The following is a 19,628-nucleotide window of genomic DNA, read 5'->3' as shown; positions in this document are numbered from 1 at the left end:
TTCCCAATGTCTGTAACAGGCTCATGCTGTTACTGCACTTTTCATTTTCTGGACTTGAAAAGGATAATGTGACACTATCACAGTCTTTGAAAGACTCGCCACATCATTTTTTCTTCCAAAAATAAGCATAATATATGAATAATAGCAAATTTCCAAGACTCATTCAGTCCACCGGAAATGATCAAAAGCTCCTGGTTGAATTTCATAATGACTGAGTGAGCTTTGGTTCAATGGTGGTCTCATCTCAAAAAAAAAGAAAAAAAAAACAGACTGAATGAGTTTTGGAAATTTGCTCTTCAGTTAATACAGTCCATTGGTCCTTTCACTAAAACATTAGCCCATTAAGAATCTAAAGTGCTCATATTTGAGCTTGGAGACAGAAGCCAGAGGGCATGAGGTGGAGGAATAATGGCTATGCGATGCTGGTCCTGGAGACACACAGACACCCCCACACACAGACACACACTGTGGACAAGTGGGACGGATTTGCGTGAATGCTCGTTTGTAGACTAGGGGAGGAAAGCCTTACAAATACACAGAACAGTCAGAAGAAAAGAAATACATCTGGCAGCTTCATTCCATACTACAGCTTTGGGCTCAGTTACATTGTGAATTCTTTTTTATTTTTTACTATATCACCATCTAATAGTTAATGCCCCAGTTTCTGACTGCATTGAAAAAAAAATTAACAATAAAGAAAACTCAGACCAATTCAGCGCTACTCCTACATGCTGTCAAACTTAAAAAAACATCACAATAATCCAGAAATACAACAAATCTTACACAGAGTGCCTGTGATATTTTATTCATGTCTATTTTAATAGTCCCCCAAGCCCCCTAGTTCAGCTCATCATTTGATTTCCAAGGGCACTAGGTTTATATGAAAAAGTACATCAAATGATAATATTATATGTCATTATGCCATTACACTGAGGTAGACAATAATTATATTAAGACAGGACTGTACCAAAATGAATGTAAATGACAGGCCACTGCAAATACTTTACAGAACACAATGATTAGGCAGCAGGGACATGGGAGTTCAATACTTATAAGGTGGTGATTTGTGGTCCGTAACTAGGGATTGATACCTGATTTTAAGGGTTATTGAGTTGCCTCAGCTACCAACTCTCTCTGATATTCGGGCCATTGGCTAGCTAGCAAATTATCTGTTTTTTGTAAAGAATTGTGGAACATCTCTAACATGATGTATCAAAAGGGGGTATCACAGAGTATCTAAAGCCATCATAAGACTTTTGGCATAGTTTGCCTTCCACCTGGGGAGTTTATAGCTATTGAAAAGATTAGGGGCTAAGTCAAGGTTACCTGGGGCTTGAGTTATTTCTTAATACTCGGGGTGGGGTTTAAAATACATGGGGCTGTAGCCCCGAATGATCAGACATAACGACACCCATGCCTTCCACAGTAATTGTGGTCTAAGCAGCCCATTGGTGAAAAACAGGGCTCACTAACGGACCATTGCAGGGGCTGTGCGATAGACTATGTTTGGCGGCTAATTAAAACATTAAACGGTAAAACAGGCAACCAGCCCAGCTATTGGTGACTGACAGAAAAGACATCAGTGGTCTTCTGGGTTCTGATTCCTTTATGCAAATGAGTGAAGGTCAAAGCAGGTCTTTGGTAGTCCAACAGCAACAACCTCAGGTCTTTATTGACTTCATCAAGACCCTCCCTTAGCCACATCAGCATCTTCCATCCATCTATTTTCTGAAACCACTTATTATATTCAGGGTCTCAGGGGGTCCAGAGCCTATGGGCACAAGGCAGGGAACAGCCCAGGATGGGGCACCAACCCATCACAGGGCACACTCACCATTCTCTCTCTCTCTCACTCTCTCTCTCTTTCTCTCTCTCTCCCTCTCTCTCACACACACACACACACACACGGGCAATGTGGTAACACCAATCAGCCTCAGCATGTTTTGTGAGCGTGGGGGAAGCCAGAGTACACACAGAGGGAACGTGCAAGCTCCACACACATGGAATCCTGGTGGAGATTCGAACCCGGGTCCCAGAGGCATAAGGCGACAGTGTCACCACCGTCAGCGTCTTATAAACATCAAATCAGTGCCCTGAATGTTGCATTGAAACTGGCTCGTTTATTTGTTTGCCTTCATAAAACTACACATTCCGGACTCATTTGCTTTACTCTATCTATGATTAAATACTGATTATACAGTATAGCTATACAGGAAGCTTGCCGTGCCATCCAGGGTGTCCCCTGCCTTGTGCCCTGTGCTTCCTGAGATACATTCTAGGCTCACGGCAGCCTTGAACTGGATGGCAATGGAGGATGGTGAAGCATAAGTGAAGCACAGATCCATGATCAACAGATGCTTCACTATGACCCAGTTTCGGCCAGAAATGAAGTCAGAATAACATATAGTGGAAATGTAAGCAGAGAAATGGTAGTTTGAGTGAAGTTTTATTATTTTTTAGTTATCACTGGGACAAAAAATGAGGACAAACAACATGAAGACTATTTTTCAAGTTTTCTCACAGAATCTCCCCACTTAGCATTTTGAAAGAAGTTTGCATATTTTTTTAAGTCAAGGAAGTTCCCCATTTTTATTGGCAAATTAACAGGAAAGTGCTGCACAAGAGCTTACTTAAGGAGTTAGTCATGCCTGACATATTCACGCAGTGCCTCTTGAAATCAACATAAATTTAACCTTGTTTGAATAAACCCTGATGTTCATGCTGCTTTTCCACCAAACTCCAGCAGCAGCTGTAGGTTCTATCTGCATCCAACAAGTTTTTTCAGTACGGAGCAAAATTCAAAAATGAATTATTTCTTTCTAAGTTCATGATTTTGCCAACGGCATTCGACATCTCTGAAGGACAAATGTCCGACAAAGAAGAAATCGAATGAAAAAGGAATGCAGCTCGGTGAAAGGTCTCCTCCTTGTTCCTGACAACAAAAACTCATGTGACAGTGTTGTCAAGCTGAGGCACGCGGTATCAATCTCTGCCAATTTAAGTCTGATAACATAAAATAAGATTTTATAAGAGAAATGCAGTGTCGTTCTTAATGTGCTTAACCTTTACTGTCAATGAAAAAGTATTGATTGTTCAGTGGTTTTTTACATTCGATTTCAGAAACAGTCATAAAAGAAACATCACATGGCCTATAATTAAAAAAAATGAGTAGTGACCAAAAGACCACCATCAAATGAAGCTGAAACCCCCTGCTGAGATTAATATGAAAGCGATTATATAAAAATTATTTTTAACCTTTGGTGAAGATCAGGGGTATTTTAAAGATGTTCATCTATGAATAGCAAAGGAAATAATATGTGTATTTAATTCTTGCACAAGGTATCAAAGTTAAAATTTTAACAATTTAAACATTTTTAACATTTTACCATTTTATCTACTGCATTTTTTCGCATGCTTAGTTATTACTAGTTCATTGTCAGCCTTCAGCTCAGCTTTAATTTCCTTCAGAGTAGCCTTTTCAGTTTTATCAGCTAGATACATTTCATGTGATTTTATAGCCTTGAATTTTATTACACTGGCATCAGAGTCTTGTGGACTAATTTGGTCTTAATCTATTGTACAGCCTAATAATGTCACATTCTTTTGCACTGCAACCAAATCAGTGAGGCATGGTCAACTTGATTTATAGTTATAGTAACTCAGGGGCTAGGCACACAAACAGACCTTTAGCTAAACGAGATGCTAAGAGATCAGGCTGTTTTTGAGTCTAGCTATGTTAATTATGTTACTTCAAAGGGGCAGGAAGGGATGTGACAATAAAGACAGAAAAAATGTGGAGACGACGAGTTTGTGTTCAGACGGACTTCTGGGGGTGACAGGACTGGTTATAATGATGCATTGGCGCTTTAGGGCCTTTGGTAGCTAAGAGGCCGTGGTTTGGGCTAAATGTTTGCTGCAAAGTGTGGCTGGCTGACGAGATCCCAGGGGCCCCGTGAGCGCTTAGCATCGCCAGCGGAGCCGTTTGTGGTGGAGCCCGCAGAGCGAAGGCCATGCTGGAGAGGTGTGATGTGCCTAAAGAGCAGCAGGCCCTAGCTGGGAATTCACACTCCGCTGCTTTTACTCTTCCATGTAAACAAAAAGTGTCAAAAACTCTACATATGTTTCATGATGTCCCATGTGAAATATGACATGGGGAATTCCACAGTACAGTTTAATAAAGCATTATTGAGGGTGGGCAGGGGGCTCAGTTAGTGGCATTGTCAACCAGGGGCTAGGGGCGCGGATCCCAGCCTTGATCTGCATGCGCCATTTGCTCAACATCATGCAGTTTAGGTAAACTAGCCCATTGTGTGTATGTGTGCTCTCTACTGCCCCTCCTTGACCATGCACTGCATGCAGTTTGAAGATAGATGTTGCTCAGCAGACACTGTCCTGCATATCTGCCGCAGCTCATGCACTGTACAGCTTCAAAGAAACACGTACTGTTTTGTATGGAAAGCTTTCCTGTGAAGTACCTTTCTCTAAGGGACCTCCAGCGGCCTCTTACACTGCCGATCACCACACATAACTGCTGCCCTACCTTCTCTCGCAGCTCAATCCTCTGGCCTCCCAGGCAGCGGCGGCGGCGGCAGCCATGAGCTCCATGGCTGGTCCCCAAGCATTCAGCAACGCTCTGTCAGGCCTGCAAGGAGTCAGTGGACAGCTGGTCACCAACGCACAGGGACAGGTGAGTCCCCAGCCCACATCCGCAACCACAACCTTTATGGTTACTGCTCAGGGGCGATTATAGGATTTTTTAAGATGGGGGGGGGGGGGGGGGCATAAAAGGGACCGTAATTCATACCGAGAAGCCGACATTATCATTAGCCAATGATATGTTTTGAATCGGTGAGTGACAGGAGAGGGGGCAGTCCAGGAGCCAATCAGCTTTCAACTGGGGCCAGTGCCCCTTTGGCCCCACCCCTGTATACGCCCCTTTCACCTCTTCTAAATTGCTTAGCCACCACAATCTTGTACTTGCCTGTGCTTTTTATGGGACGTCTCTCTTCATAGGGCCAACTTGTCCATCATAGGTGAAAGCGATCGCCTTTCCCTGGCCCATTTTGTCGCCTCATGCAAAGTCTTCCCTGCAAATTTCTGGCTGGTGTCTCCACAAATCCCCTGGGCTAAGACGGAAGCATATTAGCGTGACGGGTGCCCTCAGCAAACAGTTTTTTTTGGAGCAGAGTTGCTCAGAGTTCACTTGACCCTCACCAAATTACATTTTACCAGCTCCAGGTCCGGTCCAGACCCGAGACTTACTGATTCACTGGCAAGGCTGAACGACAGCTAAAGCGAAGAGCCAGACAGACTCTCCTGTTCGGTCTCCTGGTTGTCATTAGCCACTCGTTTTGGCGAAGCTTCCGTGGGCCCCGGCAGCTATATGGACTCTCTCCTAGCTGCGCACAGCTCGGCAAAACGCTGACCTTCCCATATTCACAAGTTGGGAGCAGTATTGTTCCATCAGTAGCTGGAAGCTTGAACGATGATGCTTGTCAGAGAGGAGACCCTCTATAATGAATCATCTTATCGCTGGTGCACACAGCACATATTAAAGGAAGATTGTATAGACAATGTGGCCCTTAGTCCAACCTTTGTGTTATTTACCCTAACCCTTGTTTCATTGCAGTTTTCATCAAGGGAGTCCCCTTTTTATATCAGTGGGGATAGGATAGCTTTAGCTGCTCAATATCCTAAAAGGAGAATTTATTATTTGTGTGAGCACATGGGTTTGTCTGTGTGTGCACATAAATGAAGATTTTGGAGGGAAGTTTTTAGTTGGCCGCTCATAGCCGCCCGAGTTGCTTTCATTCCAAGAGCGTAAATGGCTTTCTGCGTCGAGTGCTTGCAGCATCCCACCTGAACCCCAGTCCTGGTCACTAATCATGTCTTTAATGGGGAATCGACAGTCCACCCGCCCCCGTAAACCAGGCATCACTCCTTCAGAAGACTTCACAGCGTGGATTGTGTACCAATGTTTACACCAAACCAAACACGATAATCTGGTCTGAATAAATCTATCTGGTAAAATATGCATAAGAAGCACAGAATTACTTCAGTGCCATTTGCCAATTATTTCCCATATGGGGATGGCTTCATGGGTGGTGGTGTGGGGCCTGGGGGGGGTTAGGATGCTCTGCCACTGGTCAGGGATCAGGGACAAAACCTGTGCTCTGATGAAGACCTGGTAACCAGGAGATGATTGGTCACCAGATCTTGGGCAAGGAACTAGGTACTCAGTTTAGAATGGATTAGATTATATTCAGCTTTATTGTCATTGCACAGTAAAATACAGACAATCTAATCTGAAAGTGCAAAAATAGTGCACAAGTGCTAGGAACAACTGTAACAAATGTATCTATACAGTGGTACGCATGGCAGGGTGTAAATTATGAGTTTTAACATCTATGATTGAAATAATGCAGAAAGAGAGATCTGAACAGCATATCAATATATTGAATATGGGGGGGGGGGGTAGTCCATAGCTCTGGGAATCACGTTACACGTGATCTTACAGTGGGCCAAAGCTTTGCTTTAAGTTCTCTTCTCGAGATGGAAGACAGCAGCAAGGAGGAGGTTTGGTTAGACAGGAAAAAAAATCTGGGATGGGACGCATTCGGGAAAAAAATCAATTTCGGCAAGCAGAGCGCAGGCAAATGTAAACAATGCACATATAAGGAGGATGGTTCTCTGCGATCTGGGAGCGAAGGCGCAAATAAGCCTCCAGCCCAGGTTACTGACAAAACAAAAGCAGGTCATACCAATATGTAGGCGTACGGGGAACAAGGGACAGGTGAAAAATCAATACAAACAATTACAGTCACCTGACTCTCCCTCCCAAGACCGATGGCTGCCTCACCCACCCCCCCCCCCCCCCCCCCCCCCAACCCAAACCACAGCCCCTGCTCAGAGATTTTGCTTGAGATCTGTGCCGTTGCTGCCTCAGTCATTCAGGGGGATCAGAGCCTGAAAATTTAAGTGATTAGCGAATGAAGTCACCCTGTATCTCCTGCCAATATGTGTTTTAGTTGTATTATATATTGAAAGATGATTTATTCAAAGCCGCTCCTGAAGTCAAACTCATTTTTCATTTGAGCTTTTAAAATCAGTTTACCTACACTCTTCTAATAGACTGCTGCCATTAAAACTTCAGGAGCAATCACAGACCAATTACTGTTAAGCGACATAGATCGAGGCACCGCTAACTGCTAGCGTCTGCGTACCTTCTTTTAACACAGTTCAAGTATCTCAAATGTGCATCGCATCGGGGGAAACACTTCAGACCCAGGAGATGTCAGACTCCCTGGTCTCTGGACACTACAAGGAAGAGCAGTGGAATAAGGAAGGTTAATTCATAGGTCTGGCTCAGTGGCGGCTGGTGAAAAAAATTCTTGGTGGGGCTGACATACGAATAGATTTCCCTTCCTAGTCCAGTATAAGCATTCAAATGAACAGTCAGAAAATGACAACAATTTCACAATCATAATTTAATTTCCTTCTCAAAATCAGCAGTTTCACAGATATAGTAAATTAACAATTTACAGCTACAGTTATTTCGGGCTTGTCGGGTCCCAGCTCCTTAACGTGGATTTTTTTCCACCATCGTCCTTCTTGCAAAAGGGTAATTCAATAACGATCTCACCGAATTTGGTGGAAACTGCCCCTCAACTGTCGTCGTTGCCATCATCTCTCTCTGCAGACTCACCTGAGAGCAATCCAAAACTTTCCCGCATCTTCTGTAGCAGGGGCGAAATTTCCAGCGCCCCAAAACCATTTCATTCGGTGATCCTGATAGGCCAAATTTTTATTATTTTCAACTAGCAACCATACACGATTGGTTATTTCGCTGCACTTCTGGGGCGCTTTGACGAGCGCCCAAGAAGAGAAATGATTGGTGGAAATCTGTCGGTGGAAATTCACTGTTAGATGAGAGTCACTTGGTGGAAATGTTGTTTAAATAATTCAGATTGCATGTAGGCACACACTATTAAGTAAAACTGACGTTGATAAAAAATATATATATATATTTAATTATTTTTATATATTTTATATTCCCCCCACATCTGGGAGGGCGGCGCCCGAGCGCCCCCTATGGGCCAGCTGCCACTGGTCTGGCTTCTGGTGGATGTGGGTGAATGAAAGTGAGCATGAGGTTTGATTTTGGTTTGGGGTTTTTGAGAGAGATTTACTGCAGAACTGTAAACCATCAGGAATGAGTGAATTTAGACATGTTGAATGGGTGCAGAGAGCAAAAATGATTACCATTATAAGTAAACTTATAAACTTTTCCACAATCAAACTCCCCCTATCAGGGTCAGACCTACTTTTTCATGGGCCCTAGGCAAAATTTTACTTGAGAGGCCCCCCTACCAAGAAAAATTATCATCATTTCACTTCCTCCACAGTGCAGGTAATTCAGGGTCTACTGTCTGTCTATTCTGCTTGTAGCTAACTGGTTTTGTTTTTTATATTTTCTAATTTTGCGCAATTATATTTTTCATCAATTGAAAAATGAAAGCCTATATAATATATGGATATTTTTTTCCTGACTTGGTCCGGGCCTCCTTACACTGAACACACCCTAGGCAGTCTTTAGTTTGCCTGTGTCTGGATCCAGCCTCTCCGTATTCCTCATCACGGTGGCCCATTATTCTCTGTTGAGCCTTGAAAGCTCACATCACACCCTCGGATGACTTCCACCTCCAAGTAAATAAATGACGGAAACGGGGCCGGATGACCAGGTAAGACATATTCATGATAAAATTCGAGACAGTCGGCAAGAAGGGTTATGTGTGTAGTGTATGCACTACTGGGAAAATGGACATTTTACTTGGGTCTAGCGGATGTGGGTCTGGTAAATATGGGTCTAGTAGATGTGGGTGAATGACTGTGAACATGAGGTTTGATTTTGGTTTGGAGATTTTCGGAGAGAAACCATCAGAAATGAAAGAATTTAGATATGCAGAATGGGGGGGTGGAGAGGAACATGGGGGAAATGATTACCATTATTATTAAACTATTCATATTTCCGCAATCAAGCTTCTGCTACTGTCATCAAGACCGGATTTATTCTTGGATTAACCTGGTGTAGCCCAGGGCCCCGAGTTGTATGGGCCCCAAAATATTTTTCTGGTTGCTACAGCAACATACAGGGCCCCAACTATAACTTTAGCCCAGGGGCCCCCAACCACCCTAAATTCAGCCCTGGCTGCCATTCATGGTAAAACTTTTTTGATTGTGTGCATGAGTGTCTGTGTGTCTCATCTCAGATGCTGGGTTTGGCATCAGTTGGGTTGTGAACCCATGGCCTGTCTTAGCATGCGGTTGATTTTGTGACATTTCGTGACCATGTGCATGCAGACTGGCACCCGTGTAATCATGCGGCCAGTGCATAATGCCGCTAACGAGGCTGAACGGGGGCCCCGGGCTCCTGGAGACGCCAGCAGCACCGGGGCCCGAGCCGGAGGAGGGGGGTCATTATGGGATGGGCTAGCTGTTTTTGTAGAGGCTCAGCAGTTGACTCTACCTGACATAATCAGGTCACAGGAGCGGCCGAAGCCTGCAGCCAAACCTCCCCCCCCCCATACCTCATCATGGTGGCCCATTATTCTCTGTTGAGCCTTGAAAGCTCACATCACATTCAGAGATGACTTCCACCTCACTGCCAGTAAGTAAATAAACGACTGAAACCAGGCCGGATGACCGGTGAAGACATATTCAGGTCCTTACGATAAAATTTGGGAGAGGAGGCAGGAAGGGGTATATTTCCTTGAAATACTGCATTGCTTTATATGTCACATCAATTTTAGACGCAGTGCAGGCCTGGTACTTAACCACTGACCTCAGCTGAAAATACAAAAACATGTCATTAATAGCCCCCACTGTGCATTAGCTAGCTCTGGCTAACAGCTAGTAGCTCAACTTATCTGGCAAACAAACTGACCAAAAAAGATTTGGCTTCAGCAATGTGTGGGGTGATTGTAGGACTTGTGGACATTAAAATGCAAGAGGTGCTGAAGTAAAATGCTTGAGCCTTAAGACCATTATTAAACTGTCCAGCACGAGTGGAGTGCAATTTAGTTCTGCTCCCTATGATTTTCCAGGTTTGCTGTTGTTCTGAAGTGTCAGCACCCTTTCAAAGCACCATCAATCTCCCTGTTATGCTATTCTTTACATGCAGAATATGGAATTTATTTATAACATGAAAAAACAATGCAATTATTCTTTTTTATGTTGAATATATTTTAAGGAGATTTTGGGAAGGAACTACATCAAATCAAGCTCCTTGTCAACTTGTATAAAATTCATGTGATCAGTTAGTTCTAATGGAAAAGAAATGCAAAGTTCAAGACAGTGTTCTATAGTAGTTTATTTTGTAAATGATTCCTCCTCGCTCCATTGTATTGACATCCGAATCCTTTTAATCTTTTCATTGCTGATGTAAGTTCTGAATTTTATAACAACCTTATAACTTTCAAAGAAAGTGTTGTGTGAAGGGTACTAAAATGAGATCTTTCAGTTTTTTTTTTTTTCATGATTAAATGTTTAATAGGGAATTAAGTATTCCAGAAGTGTTCGGGGAGTGCCAAGTTAAAAATAAGGATTTCCTTGGATCTACTGGAACACTAAAAACTAGGCAAAAACAGCAAATAAGAAACATAACAATACAACAGTGCAACTAAAAGAGAGTTAGTTAAACCACATTTGTACATGTACAGTATGGCTTTGCAAGCACAATCACACTGCAAGCAAAAGTCTGCTTGATAGCAATTGCTAAATACTCAGTAGGCAATTTCGCAAAAGTAACACAATGTCTGAAATGCCATTTCCATATGAAGAGATGGTCAGGGGACTGGAGAAAAGTATGTACCATAAAAAAAAGCTCTTCATCTATTTCCGGGACTTTTTCCAGGTCTGAGGCATGTGGTTTACTCTGCTTTACGCCGCTGCTACGCGTTTAAGGTGTTGAGTAGTCCATGCCTCTGCAGGATGGAAGGTGGAGGTTTGGTTCTGTTTTGCTGCTCTGGTGGTGCATAGGAATCCCAGCATCTCTGGTCAAATCATCACGATTCCCCTGGGAGGAGGCCCCGGGATCCTGCCCCATCACTTTACCTCCTACTCTGATTGGGTGACACCATAGGCCAGTAGACAGCCCCTCTCTGAAAGCCCAAAAAGCACAACAGAACAATAAAAGCTGTCTGTGCTTCTTTAGATTACAAATACCTCCATATTTATCCTTAAAATAGAGGTTGATTTCTAATCAAATATATTTCTTCCATCGTATTCAGTGGAATTTGCCACAAAACGTATTAAAATAATCTTTAATGGCACCACTCTTCCAAAAATCAAAGGCAACCATGCAAACGTCAGTACATTGCAATGATATTCCTATGGAAACGAACCAAGTATAATCACAATGAGTTATTCTCCAAGGTCAGGGACGTGACAGGACATCCATGGACACGACGAATCCAGTCAGTCCAGAGTAGTTCTAAAATACACAAAGACAAGGAGCAAAGAGTAGGCAGACGATGGTGACAATAAGGACAAACATAGCACAGAATCAAGGTTCAAGTTTTATTGTCACATGTGTTCCGAGGAACACGGTGAAATTCTTATGCCACAGTTGCTGGTTTGGGAGCAGATGCTTTGGGGTATATGAAAAACAGCAGTGCAGAGGGCTGGACTGGGATTAAAAATCAACCCTGGACTTAGGGGTTCACCACGGCCCCATGGGACATTTTAACAAGGGGAAGGGGATGGGGGGGGGGGGATTGTACATGACCTACGACCCACAAGGAAATTGTCCAGTATGCCAGATGGCCAGCATAGGTCTGGTAGTGCAATACTATACAGGTGTAGGACAAAACAGTGCAATATAAGACTAAGTAACAAATAAGCAATAAATATGTGCAATGGAAAAACTGACCCCAATATATAATGCCAAATGGACCACAGTATATGAAAATAAATAAGGATAAAGTGTAGGATTGGATGTTGTAGGAGGAAGGGCAAGCTTATACCACCTCCACAGCGGTGTAGACAGAGGTGGTGGGAGGGGGGGGTGCTTCATAAGCTTCAGCTTCCAGTACTCCCAGTCACTAAAGACGGCATCGCTACTTAATCTGAAATTTCTGTTGATGTTCTGTGTATTTCATTCTGCCACCACTAACAATTGACTGAGAAATATTTGATGGTTACTACTTAATTGCCAAGTGCCGTAAAGCAGGGGCAGATAAGCGGAGACGGAGAGAGGGAGCGCCGGGTCCTCGGCGAGCGCAGCCGTTAGCGCCGCGGCCTGTTATCGAGGTTCGAGCACAGCCGCCCGCGCCTTAAGAAGCTGAATAATTGAGTGCCGCAGCTCACCCGTTAGGCAGAGCAGCCACCGACTTGCGAGAGTCAGCGAGGGCAATAAAATATGCAAAGGGGTGGGATATCCGTGTGGAAACGTGACAGAGAGAGAGAGAGAGAGACTCTGTCTACCGCTTAATGCGAGGCAGCGTAAGCAAATGAGCCGCACTGGGTGTGAATTACAAACCACCGGCCTCCTCTTTTACACTCATCCCCCCTCGTTATGTCAAAGAGCGGGGCAAGAGGCGGGCAGGCAGGAAGGCCCTCAGCCCTGGAGAAAGGGCTCAAATTAGCCGAGACAGAAGCAGCAGGCATCTGCAGATGCCTGAGTGAAAACTACCCCACACCGGCCATGCCGCAGCTGGCTGTACTGTAACAGGGCAGGGCGCCACCTGTAGGTCACGGGACAGGTGACAGGTGACAGCCACACAAAACTAAAAGGCATCTGTGCAGAAGCTTGATGTCTTGCGGGTTGGGCTATGCGTGCAAGTGTTTTGTTTTTGTTTTTTTTTTTTTAAAGCTATGTTTGCTATTTACATTTTTGTCAATTTTGTGTTGATATTGATCAGATTCCTCATTTTTTTTCCTGCCTGCCATTAAGTCATAAATGAATTTTGAGGCTGAAAAAAAATTCTGATTGTTGCAAAATTGTATTGGAACCAAAGCAAATACCAAAGTAATATGATTTCTCTGACAACACATTTGTTTTCCAAATAAGAACATTTTTTCTAAATGAGAACATTGATCATTTCTGAACAGGAATGTCTTTTGTAACATTTTAGTTTAACATTTTAGTTTAACTTATTTTTTATATTTATTGTATGACCTGATCACTAATACCAATTTGCAGAAATATGCCACTTGTTTTTTGAAATATTTTAGCACTTCTGCAACCTGCTAATTAAAAAAAACTAGCATGAATTCAGTGCCACCTACCAGAGCCTCTGTGCAACAGCATCTACTGTAACATTCTGTTGTACGCTGAATCAATATATAATGACTATTAACATATTTATATAGATGCAAAAATATATATAGAAGCAGATTTTGCTCCTGGGGTGTCCTTACTTTGGGGAGAGTGACACGTCACCTCAAAGTGAAACTGGATACTGATGCACGGCTCGGTCACGTGACAGCCAGGCCCACGCTTTCAGGTTATTACGATACAGCCCGTTCGGATAATGATCAGGGAGTCGTAAGAGGTCCGAATCAAAGGCGACGACTGCAAATGGCATTAAGCGCTCGACGCCGCCGCCGCCGAGAGGCTGAGGTTCCCCGCTCGGGCTGAGTCCGCCGACACTCTCCTCAGCACCATGAACAGCCGAGGAGCAGCCCAGAGAACCAAAGCGGCGGTGACATTCAGCCGTCGTCTTTGATCTCCGCTTCCACATTATGGCGGAGGAGACGAGAGGGATGGGGAGGCAGTGGGCAGGGTGGGGTGACTCCTGAATTAATAATGATGGAGATAGAGGGGGAGGGAACCTCCGCTGGCAATATTACCCCCATTGGCTTGGCCATGTGTAATCTGGTCACTGGTCTGCACCAGCACGCAGGCAGGTGACGGAGCTGATGTCTCCCAGTGCGGCGGCAGCACAATGTGGGTCAGTGGGGGGGTCTCACAGCTAACCAGTCCCCCCAGCACAGATCTGCCCTGCTGCTATACTGCCCTGGCCTTGCTTTCTACTGCTTTTCCCTGGGTGACTCTCTACCACTTCACACAGTGAGGATCATAATTCAGCCTCGTTCTCAAATGTGTCTTTTCTAACCTGAGCACCTCCCCTCTTTCTCTGCGAGACAGATCATCGGAACGATCCCGCTGATGCCGAACTCCGCTGGGCCCTCCAGCCAGTCAGGGGGCGGGGCTCCAGGGCTTCAGGTCCAGCCAATCACGCCACAACTCTTGACCAACGCCCAGGGCCAGATCATCGCCACAGTTATTGGCAACCAGATCCTGCCAGTCATCAATACCCAGGGAATCACGCTGTCACCAATCAAGCCTGGACAGCCGGTAAACAAATCCCGGCGTACTCTGACCATACACATCCTATACGCATTAACATGGTAAACAAATCCCGACGTACTCTGACCTTACACATCCTATACGCATTAACATATAGAAATATAAACAATCAGCCATAATATTATTTATTCTCAATTATAAATCTGGAAACAAATGATTTGCTTGATACTCAGGAGCTGGCAGCCGGTCTAAATTAAAATCAGAAATGCCTTTACCGTTCAGAATAGCTGGTTTGACTCTCCGCCTCCCACAACACTGCTCAGATCCATATTTTATTAATGGCCTTTGAGCTCCTGACACATATCGACGAGCCCGATTCCGCACATGACCCGAGGATCTTTTTCTCCGGACAAATTTTTTTTAATAAATCTGTTTCGATATGAAGTCCTGATGCGGGTGGTTTAGGGTGACAGGAAAACAGGGAGAAGGCCCCCAGATTACACGGCCCTGGATCTGTCAAAAACCCGTGATAGGGTGCTTTTTTTTCTTTTTTGGCAAACCCCCCACCCCCCCCCTCCACTTTGTTTCCTTGGTACGAATAGTAATAAGCAACCTGTCAGCGGGCTCCTGTCAGGATCTTACCCCGGTACAGATCCCCGGGCCCCAGCTGAGCCGAACTCCAAACGCCGCCTTTCATTCCTGCACTTAACACCCCAACCGCTCCCTCCATCTCATCCCTCGCTCTTCCCTCCTTAATCAAGTGATTTAAAATAAAAAGGGGGGGGGGGAAGAAATAAATATAGCATCCCTGGAGCTGGCAGCATAAAGGTGGCGTGGTGTGACTGCAGAGTGTAAAATATGGTAAAGGGGGGACAGTACTGCTGGGGGGGGGGGGCAGACGAAGAGGAGGGAGAGCATCCCGGTTATGAGAACACGGCCTGGCGACAGCTGAGGTTTGTCTGATCCACCTCGCGCTTTCAACTCTATTTCATGGTGGAGGAAGCTGGCTTGAGTTTCGAAAAACACAAAAGGCACGATCTAGGATTATAACATTGTTAATACATTCAAAAAGTATTTACTGATTTCCTTATTAATTTCCATATTTCTTTTGAGGGTACACTATACAGGAAAGCCAAGAAACTCTTCTGGATTAGAGTACAGCATCACTGGCAAGGGCATAACTTTGGGTTGAGCATTAGGGGGGGTTAGGGTCTCCAGTCATTTAAGGGGGTCCAGAGGGTTGTGTTGGCTGGTTTTGATTATTGGGAGGGTTACAACTAGGACTGCTCGATTATGACAAAAATCATAATCATGAATATTTTGGTCAATTCTGAGATCGCGATTATTTAGCACAATTACTCATTGACTGTGGAAATATCATGAGTTTTTATTAAACTTTTTAAAAATTTATCTTTTTAACCGTGGATTTCCTTGAACTCTAAATAAAAATCAGTTGAGAAAGAGACTAAAAAGTGGATAGAAAGGAGTGTGGACAAGACAAAACAGGATCGTCATTGCGAAATGAAATGCAGCACGATAATCGTTTTATCTCGATTATTTTGTTTTGATAATCGCTGGAAGTCAAAATTGTAATTGAAATTAAACTTCGATTAATAACCCAGCCCTAGTTACAACTCACTCGCCCCATAATTTATACCGATGAGTCCAGGTCAAAGTAGACGCTGGACAGAAGCACCGTTTAATGGGTTAAAAATGTGATTTTGCCGCTCTTATTAAGTGGAGTGGAAGCACACGAGTTATGATTAGAACAAGATTGTGCGAGTCGTTTTTGACGGAGTCATTTGTATAATTTATGCTCCCCGTTCAGGGGAGTCAGGGATGTTCCTTCCAGCGCCCGATGATTTGTACAAGCTGTCAGGAGCCGTGACAGTGTAAGCAGCAGCACTGTCGGCCCCCCAGCACACAAACAAACACCTGCTGAAGAAGAAATAATTAATGGAGTTGAGGGGAAAAAAAGGCCAGCCTACTTTTAGAAAAGCTCACCCTTCGTTTAAAAAGTGAGAACTGGTTTTGATCTGGCTGTGGAAATGTAGTTGCGCATAAAACATGAAAATGTATGATTTTGCAGTCAAAGTACGATAAACAAGCGAACGAACATTGTGTTATGAAATGTACTGTCTGTGTGACTTCCAAGTTTAGAGCACCTGAATTGATTATGCTCCGAGTATAACAATGTGTGCCGCTAACATCCAGTAAATTACTCTGGTGGAAACAATGGCAGACCAGTTATTGTGACGCTAACAAAGAGAGGAGAGAAAATCTCCGTGATGGATGGCAGCTTGTCTCGTTTCCGCCACATAACAAGCTGCCATCTTTCTTACATGGCATTACCCAGAATCCCTTTGGAGATACATTAGTGAGGTGCCGCATTAGTGAGTCCAAAGTACCCAAGGAGTGAAACACTGAGATAAGAGTGCCCCACATAGTATAGAAAAAAGAAAGAAGAAAAGAAGCAAGTTGTTTCTGTAGTTTATAGAAAAAAAACAAGTTTCACAAGCATAAAATTGACTCATAAATGCACACAGACCCATATTATATCACTGGAGTTCAGAAACTCAGACAGTTCACTGTTTTTAGACAAGTTAGGAGCAGTTACATGAAAGAGAAATTGTTTTAATGGGTTTCATTATCAGTATTGTTGTGACATATTTTCTCAGTCTAGCTTAAGGGTTGTCCAAGCAAAATATGTAACAATACAATAATAAAGGGTTACAAATAGAGCAGGTTGGAGGTCATGTGCATGTTATTTGCTAATTGTTACCAAACGCCTTCACTCAGTGTCCTTTCCCTGAAACACTTTTGTGATAAACATTAATTATGGAGCAATTGCTTTTATCCAAAGCAAAGTACAATTAAGAGAGCAGAGTCAGCCAGTTCCTGGAACAGTTGGGGTTAAGGGTTTGGCTTGAAGGCCCAATGGTGACATCACTCAACCAACCTTGGGATTCAAACAAGCAACCTTCCGTTCATGGGAATAGTGTCCTAACCTGCTGAGCCACACATTGTCCCGAAAGAGAAGCCACTTTATTGCAAAGTTGTCACACAATGGAACACATGACCAGGGTTGGCTCAAATTAACAGCAGAATAGTCAGTTGCCGAGGGGCCCTGAATTACTTGCATTGTAGACCAAGTGAAATAATCATCAATTTTCTTGGTGGGGGAGGCTCCGTAGTAAAGCTTTGCCTAGGGCCCCTGAAAAGGTAGACCATACGCAAGCTCACTGGCACACACTAAATACAGTTTATATGTCCTCTGGAACTGCATGTGTTTGCATAGCTTTGGAGGGAAGCCACATAAGCAGGTGTGGAACATGCAGATTCCTCACACTCAGCAGGATGGGAATCTAAGCCCCAATGCTGAAGGTGTGAAGCAACAACCCTACCCTCACCGTCCTGTCCTCAGCTTCCTGAGTGATGTCATTCGGTCACGGTGACCTCTCCCTGCATAACCAACACAGATAACGATGACATTGATCATTCTCCAGGCAAACACCACTAATCATCCATTCATCCCTTCATCCATTGATCCATCCATCCATATATGAATTGTTTATCCAGTACAGGGTCATAATGAGCTTGGAACATATCCCAGAAAGCACAGGGCACAGAACAGGGGATGCCATGGATAGACTGTCAATCAATTAAAGGACACACACACACATTTGTATTCATATCTTTCTTCGGACTCTACTTTTGTCTCTATGGGAAAAACCTTAATTCCAACAATGAAAACCTTAACTTCTACCCAGCCCTAAACATAACCATAATTAACCAAGCATAATACAAGAATTTTTGAATTTTTTAGAAACTGGTCCCCATAAGGGAAAAAAACAGGTATTCACCACATTGTGGGAACATTGTGTCCCCATAAGGTAAGGTACACCCGCTTGCTCACGCACATACACACACAATGCTTGAAGTGGAGAAATCAGGTATGGGTACTCCCCTTGCTATTCAGTACTAGGTGCCAGTACTCCCCTTGCTATTCAGTACTAGGTGCCAGTACTCCCCTTGTTATTCAGTACTAGGTGCCGGTTCTCCCCTTGATATTCAGTACCAGGTGCCGGCACTCCCCTTGTTATTCAGCACCAGATGCCAGTGCTCCCCTTGTTATTCAGCACCTGGTGTCAGTACTCCCTTTGTTATTCAGTACCAGGTGCCGGGAATCCCCTTTTTATTCAGTATCAGGTGCCAGTACTCCCCTTGTTATTCAGCACGAGGTGTCGGTACTTCCATTGTTATTCAGTACCAGGTGTCAGTACTCCCCTTGTTATTTAGTGCCAGGTGCAAGTACTCCCCTTGTTATTCAGCACCTGGTGTCAGTACTCCCTTTGTTATTCAGTACCAGGTGCCGGGAATCCCCTTTTTATTCAGTACCAGGTGCCGGTACTCCCCTTGTTATTCAGTACCAGGTGTCAGTACTCCCCTTGTTATTTAGTGCCAGGTGCAAGTACTCCCCTTGTTATTCAGCACGAGGTGTCGGTACTTCCATTGTTATTCAGTACCAGGTGTCAGTACTCCCCTTGTTATTTAGTGCCAGGTGCAAGTACTCCCCTTGTTATTCAGCACCTGGTGTCAGTACTCCCTTTGTTATTCAGTACCAGGTGCCGGGAATCCCCTTTTTATTCAGTACCAGGTGCCGGTACTCCCCTTGTTATTCAGTACAAGGTGTCAGTACTCCCCTTGTTATTTAGTGCCAGGTGCAAGTACTCCCCTTGTTATTCAGCACCTGGTGTCAGTACTCCCTTTGTTATTCAGTACCAGGTGCCGGGAATCCCCTTTTTATTCAGTACCAGGTGCCGGTACTCCCCTTGTTATTCAGTACCAGGTGTCAGTACTCCGCTTGTTATTCAGTACCAGGTGTCAGTACTCCGCTTGTTATTCAGTACCAGGTGTCAGTACTCCGCTTGTTATTCAGTACCAGGTGTTGGTACTCCCCTTGTTATTCAGTACCAGGTGTCAGTACTCCCCTTGTTATTCAGTAGGAGGTGCCAGTACTCCTCTTGTTATTCAGTACCAGGTGTCAGTACTCCCCTTGTTATTCAGTACCAGGTGTCAGTACTCCCCTTGTTATTTAGTGCCAGGTGCAAGTACTCCCCTTGTTATTCAGCATCAGGTGTCAGTACTTCCATTGTTATTCAGTACCAGGTGTCAGTACTCCGCTTGTTATTCAGTACCAGGTGTCGGTACTCCCCTTGTTATTCAGCATCAGGTGTCAGTACTTCCATTGTTATTCAGTACCAGGTGTCAGTACTCCGCTTGTTATTCAGTACCAGGTGCCGGTACTCCCCTTGTT

General features: G+C 44.2%; 1 protein-coding gene across 1 annotated transcript in view; it reads left to right on the top strand.

Annotated features, from left to right (window-relative positions):
* pou6f2 (POU class 6 homeobox 2) overlaps positions 1-19,628 on the top strand; it is a 121,883-nt gene that overhangs the window by 85,872 nt on the left and 16,383 nt on the right. The window contains exons 6-7 of the mRNA XM_023807404.2: positions 4,553-4,687; positions 14,150-14,359. Of these exons, the coding sequence (XP_023663172.1) occupies positions 4,553-4,687; positions 14,150-14,359 (345 nt within the window). The remainder of the gene's footprint in view (positions 1-4,552; positions 4,688-14,149; positions 14,360-19,628) is intronic.

Source organism: Paramormyrops kingsleyae, chromosome 1 (genome assembly GCF_048594095.1).
Source record: "Paramormyrops kingsleyae isolate MSU_618 chromosome 1, PKINGS_0.4, whole genome shotgun sequence".
NCBI lineage: Eukaryota > Metazoa > Chordata > Actinopteri > Osteoglossiformes > Mormyridae > Paramormyrops > Paramormyrops kingsleyae.
This window is presented reverse-complemented; position numbering and strand designations above follow the sequence as displayed.